Here is a 7697-nt window from a genome sequence, read left to right as displayed (position 1 = left end):
ACTTGTGTACAGACTACTGCAACTGCTATTATGTTCAAACTTATATTTAGGTTAATCTTCGTAATATCCGCTAGGTAAAATTTTATTATAAAGTTGAGTGAACACGGTAATAGATACTCTACTAACAATTTCTAAAAATACTTGTCTTTAAAATTACTGAACTCTTATAAGTTTATGCACTTTTGAATTTACTCTCTTAAACGACGTCTTTTACCTTTTACCTAATTAATACCCATTACACTATCACTTTCATTGATGAATACATTTTAACAATGACAGTTGACGGCGTTATCGTAAAAAATTAATAGTGAAAACACTAAATAATTTATAAGGCCTAGTTTTTCCGTTTAAATCTACTATTAATATTAAAGAGTAGAACGTTCACAACGAAGTGAAACCCGATAACTTTCAGTATTTCATTATTCACAATTCCATTTCCATTTGCACTACCTCTGCACTTAGCGTTTTCCTTTTAAGTTCCATTTAAAGTGGCTCAAATATTCGATTACTTACATTTGCATTTTGACCTTCGTTTTAAAGCCCTTTGATGACTGTTCAAGCGACCTCTTAACAATACACCTTTGTTCGACATTCTTTCGCTATGAATTCCATAAATTATAACCGTGTGGGAGGTTTGTTTCAAAATATAATATAAATATTTATTATTGTTATGAAGATAAACTGCACTGAAATCAAGGCGTTATAATTAAAAGGTGGATTCAATTCCATTAAAAAATCTTCAAACAAACAAACACACAAATACAAAGTTCAAGGTTCACATAGCTAAGCAGACTAGTACTTTCGCCTATTTCACTTACCTACACATACCTAATATTACTTGCTCTGTGACTTCCATTAAACTTTCTTGATCGTGGTTACGTGCATAGGTAGTACTTGAAGCGTAGAGTTCTAGAAATTCATGCATATACAAGGGTGATTAATTATTATAATAAAGTTATTTGGGATAGGCAGGACAAAAATATATGAACGTAATCCCACATACTTGATATAATCTTGGTTTTATTTAGAAAAATATTTATAATTACGGTTTGTAGGCCGGTACGGTATATAAAAAAATATTAAAGCTGTATTTTTTTTTCCTGAAACATCCATTATCATAAAATCGTAAACCGTATGAGATAATAGACTAAACATTTGAAATATTACTTTGAATAATTTTATAGTGTTCTATTTTAATGTCTCTGTAATAAAAATTTGAAACATAAGAGCGTCGTAATGGATCCATTACTTTTAATAACATTGTGGGACGTCTCAACGTAGATATGGAAGAAAGGTACGGAATTAAAATAGCGCATAATTCTATTCCCATTTGATAATTTTGACAGCCTTTGTAAAAATGAAATTTGATATTTTAAGATTTATAATGAAGAAAGGAACATTTAGGTACGTGAATATAATGAGCTTTAAAATAATGGATTCTCAAATGAATATCTAAGTTTACCTATACTGAAAAAAGGTGCCTACATTTCCTGCGTAATATTGATTACATAAATGTTTTACTTCAGTTATTTGTTATTTTGTTTCATTAATTTCATGTCATCTCATTTCAAAATTTTGGTACATTCCGGTTTCCTAAGTAACAATAGGGGGAGGGTTATAGAATTTTTGATAAGTTTCAAAGTTCAAAGGCTCACCTTTACAAAGGTACTTTTAGTTAAAGAATTTTAATTTATGAAGTCCGTTTACTTTAAACTGTCAAAACATCGAACTACCTACCTTTAAAATTATTGCGAACTTTTGGAAAGTTTTTGTTATTCACAAATGTAAAATTATCTTGTTTTTCAGGTCCTTTATATGCCTACAGTTGCTGCATAAGTGTTACCTACACGAACTATGGAAGTAGGTTCTCGTAGGTATCAAGAGAAAACAACGAAAGAAACGATGACGCTTTATGAAATGCGATTTTTCAGTTTTGGATAAACTAACTAGGCCCTTTTATAACTCATTTGATCACAGATGCACATGAGTGGTGAAATTAATCTCGTATTATAATATTGCTAAGCTATATAGATATATGTAGGCACTAGTTAGTGGTTAGCAATGTATTAATTAAGCTTAAGGTAACTGATGCCATGTGTCTTTGGTATTATATTATGCAATATGTGTAATCGACTCGCACAAATTATGTGACATCTGTCGTTCAAGGGTTGTTGCTCTATATAAAATAACATATTTTTAAATATCTTGATACAGAGTAGTTAAAACCTTTGACTAGCTTTACGTATATAGGTAAATAAGAAATTACTTCTGGCATTCTAATTATGTATTCATTATTGCACTATTATTTTTTAAAGTGACTGTGTAGGAGCTACACTAATAAGCAATTCAAGTATTTTCTGTAGGCCATGTGTTATTCTAATGTATGACTCATACCACTGTAATATTTTAATAAGGTTTGCCTAATCTAAATAACCTACGTAGTTTTTCGTGAAAGAGTAAAAAACATATACATATTTAAATCATCCTCACAAACTTGCGTATTTATAATATTAGAAGGTTTCCAATTTAATTATGTATATGGTAAAGTAAAGGGTACTTACACATTTAACCTTTGGTATACGACATAATTATTATCGTAAAATATTTTTGTAAAATTCATAGACTCGGATATTTTGAAAATTCCCTATGATAAGTGATAACCCTGGTTTTGCTGTGGCGTCAGCTGTTTTGATTTATGCACGTTAAATCACCGTCTGGCTTTTCCTATCTCACAATTTAGAAATGAAAACTGGTATGGGATTTTAAAGTTGCTTTTAATGGTTCTTGTGTTTGGAGATACTCTCATATAAACTTAAATATAGCGAAGAAAAAATATCGAATGGTTCTTATATACTTGAATGTTTTTTCTTTCTACAGTATGAAATTAATAGTCTGATAATTCGGAAACAAAATGTGACATGTGTCCAAGTGTCCAAGTGTCCAATCCAAGTGTCTGCGTGTCTGTCTGACTTTGGCATTGTGTATCTGTAGGATTTCACTAAAATGTCGTTAAAAAGATAATATAGAATTAATTCGCTCGCTCTACAACTCAAAAAAATATGAAAATCTAATAATGTGGGAGTGATAAACAAGAATAGACGCAAATTAAATATTTACACATCGGATTACCATGAAAATTGCTCACCCTCTTGTTTTATTTCATATTTAATATCATTTGCATAACATAACGTAGGTATGTAGAACATCAAATATTAAACTTTATGGCTTGCGGCACAGACATGTATATTTAAGTAGACAACGCAAGTACCGCGATCTGTATGAAAACCAAGCGTGTCATATTTTTGTACTGACCTTGACGCGTTATGACGTCACGAGCGCTTTTTAGTGATGTTAATTTCATTTTACGCTAAATCGATTAGGCCGCCACTCGCGCGGCGATTCTAGTATCGAAAGAAATCAGATCAAACTAGATCTATGTCTAAGAGGTAGTCAAATAAATGAATCGTAATCGATTACTAAATCGATTCAAGACAGAAAAATGATAATTACCTTAGACAGAGGGATGATAAAATAAAGTTATAAACCTTTTAATATTCTAACAAGTAAACTAATGTGTTTTAGCTTTTTCTTACATATGCCCATTGAGTTACCATGTACTACGTACTAGAGAGGCCATCGAAAGAAAGTAATGAAACTGTCAATCAATCAATCTTTATGTCCCGTTGCATCGATCCATTTTCCTTTTATGTTCGGGTTACTTGGAAAACTGAAAAAACAAACATAGTCTAAGCAATAAGGAGTTTTCTTAAAAAACTCCCAAGATGACACTTTAACTAATGGCGTCCATGTCATAATATTTATTTTTAGTACCTTTGTATTAAAATACTTAAAAGTTCTAGGTCAAGTCGTATTAAATGACAAAAAAAAATCTATGCCTTTTTTTCTGAAAAATTGCTCCTTCAAATTATCATTTTTCTGTTCGATTATAAAATCGATTAGAATCGAAAACTGTTGCATCAAATGAACATCACTAACCACAAAATTGGACAGAAAAATGAGAACAGAAAAATGAGAAGACGCTATTCATTGCTTGTTATCATACGACGCGGTCTTTACCGTGCCAAGTAAAAGCCGCAATGTATTCCGAATCATTTCGTATGATTTGGTATCCGTGTTTGTCACGATCGTTTTCCACAGATATTCTTTATTTGATTTTAAAATAAATAGTGCATATTCTGATTAGAAAATTACTTACCGGTGGAAGGAAACATCTCTGCTAACTCGGCCACTCACAGCTGTGGAGTTTCTACAGTTTATAACGGCGCAATTCGGCATTTTACTTTATTCAGCTTCACGTCTTTCCTTGGCGAACTGCAAGCGCGGACTGAGTGTAGGCCAGCGTCAAGTAAGTTTCATAAACTTAGTTTGGACACGGGAAGTACATACACTCGCTTAGTCTATCTTGATATATGTCTGTGGCTTGCGGTAACGGACGACCCAACAAACCTTTAACATGCTGCTGCGCTTCAACAAAAACTCTCTTTAATATTTCAAATTAGTAAAGTTGTGAATGTGGAGTTAAATCAACCTTTTTGTTAAGGAAACGTGTTACCATGAATATATAGATATATGTATTTAGATCGTATTTATGTTATTAAAGGATACATTTTCCTTGTTTGCAATAATTATAATAAAGGTTTTAAATAACTTTTGTACAGGATATAAGAAGGATATTTCTATTACGGTATGAAACGAAAAGAAAACAAATGCTTATTTTAGGTAAGTATTTATTAAACATACAAACATACATAATACATATATATTCATTTATAATTATCTAGTCACAAAATTCATGAACGATAGAAATATAATGAGAATTTACAATGAGATATTATTTATAAATAGAAACAGTTTAGATACATAAACAATAACATTATTAGAGCGACGTTTTCAAAAATCAATAATTTAAGATTACACTATATTGAGGTTAAAAAAACTTAAAAAATGTTAAATGCTATTGACATTACTTAAATTTAGTAAACACAATAGTATTAAAATACAAGAAAAGGTTACACGTGTTTATATGTGAGTTTCCAATTACCAACAAGGGCGAGGTCTACATCATTAGAAATTTGGTGTTATTACATTGATTGTGTTTTAATACGGTGGCCTCGACGTTCAGTCTAATCAAATCCTGTGAAAGCTACAACTGAAGTATCTAAATAATTAGTTTATCAAGAGTAGCAGTTTGATATACACAGTCCACGCAGTTTCTACAAAATGTACATGGCATTATTCAAAAGAAGAAGGATGATTAATATTTCAATCAATAATTTAATTGCCAGTGTTGATTACATTTATTTTTTATTACGTATACGATAAATCGTAAATAATAAATCTTAATTTTATTGAGTTACTGGCAAATTGTCATAAAAATGCAGAATTATATTACGTATTTACACAGGTACCTAAAGTCAGTTTAGACTTTAGCCATAGTTCTAATCAATATCAGAACTAGAAATAGTTACATATGCATCATTAAAATATTTTATAAAATAATATCGTATCGTTCCGTATCGTTCCACAAACAAAGATGTCATTAAACTTAGGTTGAATGAAATGAAAAGTTTTATCAACTTTTAAACTTAATTCAATGTTTAAACTCTACAAAACTAAGGTTGAAGGTTTAAACTAACAAACCAAAGTTTAAGTTTCTGGTAAGTGTCGTCAGTATCCGACTGAGAAAATTTAAGGAATTGATGCTGCTATATTAAATCTTACACTTAATGTGATTTAATTTAAAGCCAGAAACTAATTAAAAAAAGGACAAAAATTTTAACCATAAACATTTAATAATATACCTACCATATATTTACATCCAATTGTGTTTTTAATAAATAGAATTAAAAAAAATATATTTAATTGTGCTACATCATACAACCGTAAACTACACGTAATGCAAAGCCTCACTTGGGAGACGAAATTTTTTTTACATTCAGATAGGTAACTACTAGGTACATTAACTACGATATGCTAATTTTTACAAGTAGCGTTTTGTTTCCCAATTTTTGCCTTATTTATAATTCCATACGATATATCTTTGGCAACACTTAATATAAAACTAATCTAATTAAAGATTATTTTACTCTATTTTTGTCAGTATAAAGCGCAATATTTGAGATTTTTACCATTGTAAATAACCCGTAGAAAAAAATATATAGCGCCTTAGAGATACCGGAAAATATATTTTACTTGTTCATGAGATAGTTTTTTATGCTATGCTTATTTACGTATTTCTTGTCTCAAAAATAACAGTTTTATGGAATAGAAACTATAATAATATGACTAATATAATTTAAAGCTTAAGATTTGTTTGTTTCAGAATAGATACAATTGCTGTATTATATTTAGTAATAAATGTAGGAAATATTTAGATTGTTACTGTATTTTTTTTAAATTATCGTCTACCTAAAAGTTTCAAATGAAATTTTTTTTTGGTAAAGAAATCAAGCAATTGGGTAGAATTTGGATAATCAGACAACAGATGAGACTGAAATATTACCTAATTAATATCTACAATCTTTGTAATATGAGGTAACAATATCATTCTCCTAACAGAGCCATGTCAAAATTGAATCGAGATTCACTAAATAGTATTATGACGAAGGACCATGTCAGATAAATAGATGTTTTAAAAATACATTTATTTATAGTAGTTTTATATTATATACACAGTACTTAGGTGATAAGCATGAATACATAAATTACACACTTAGCATAAATATTTACGTAAAATATAAACTATTTATTTATATATCAACTTGCTTGAATACTAAAGAATAAAGATATATTATCAAAGATAATTTAACGTTTAAAATCACGAATGGATTAAAATATATGGCCGAACAAATATACGTGTTTTTAGATTACTTAATAGAGCATTGTAATAGTCCATATTTATAATTACATATACTTGTGTGAGAGTGTGTACTTTATGTGCGATTTAACAGGAGCATTCATTATTACATACAATTACATACATAAAATTTTAAAACATTTCTTACTTAGGTTGGTAAAAGTAAATAAAAATAGTTAGATTTTTATAATCGTATTATAATGAAATAACCTAATATTCGCTTTGACCAGTGTTCTCAATGGGCAAAACGTACAAACCGTTCAAGCATTTTTGATCAGTTGTCTTGAGATCATTGCGTAAAATGGAGATATCGATTGTGTTAGAATTGTTCGATGACGATGACAATTTCCCATTTGATTCGTGCGCGGAATCCGACGGTGAATGACACATTTGGCTGAAGGGTTCTTGGTTGGTAGAGTATAGCGTTGGTTTGTGGCAAGGCGAGGAAGAGGACATTAGTGACGTAGGCGTCTGTGTGCAGGCGGGAGGGGCGTCCTCTTCGGGCAGAGTGCGCAAGCGCGGTAACCTCTCCCGCCCCCCGCCTCACACGGGCGATTGCTCACCGCTCGCACTCCCGCTCGTAATGTAATCCTGCGCATACATAATAAATAGCCGAGATAAGCCATTGTTGAATAGCTTAAGCTTGAATGAAGATAGTTTGCGTATAGAAGTTTAATCCACCAAACGGGTCATATGACACAACTACACGACATATTTGATTGCAAATTTTCCTCATAGGTACCTACCTGTACGAAGAGATTAGAAAATTAAATAAACATGGCGAAGGAAAACTTTTGTCCTTGAGGACTGCAAAAGCTTT

At 30.7% G+C, this 7697-nt stretch overlaps 1 protein-coding gene across 3 annotated transcripts in view; it reads right to left on the bottom strand.

Annotated features, from left to right (window-relative positions):
- Window positions 1-4776: 4776 nt before the first annotated feature.
- Dh44-R2 (Diuretic hormone 44 receptor 2) overlaps window positions 4777-7697 on the bottom strand; it is a 114951-nt gene continuing 112030 nt past the window's right edge. For 2 of the 3 annotated variants that reach the window (XM_089704830.1, XM_089704831.1), the window contains one exon: window positions 4788-7468. In XM_089704830.1, the coding sequence (XP_089560956.1) occupies window positions 7421-7468 (48 nt within the window). In that variant the 3' untranslated portion in view covers window positions 4788-7420. Of the gene's footprint in view, window positions 7469-7697 lie in introns of all 3 variants that reach the window. The other variant, XM_089704832.1, reaches the window with a different exon arrangement.

Source organism: Colias philodice, chromosome 16 (assembly GCF_061535455.1).
Source record: "Colias philodice isolate Cphi_HAF_F1 chromosome 16, ilColPhil1 Martin Lab GWU primary, whole genome shotgun sequence".
NCBI classification, from domain to species: Eukaryota; Metazoa; Arthropoda; class Insecta; order Lepidoptera; family Pieridae; genus Colias; species Colias philodice.
This window is presented reverse-complemented; position numbering and strand designations above follow the sequence as displayed.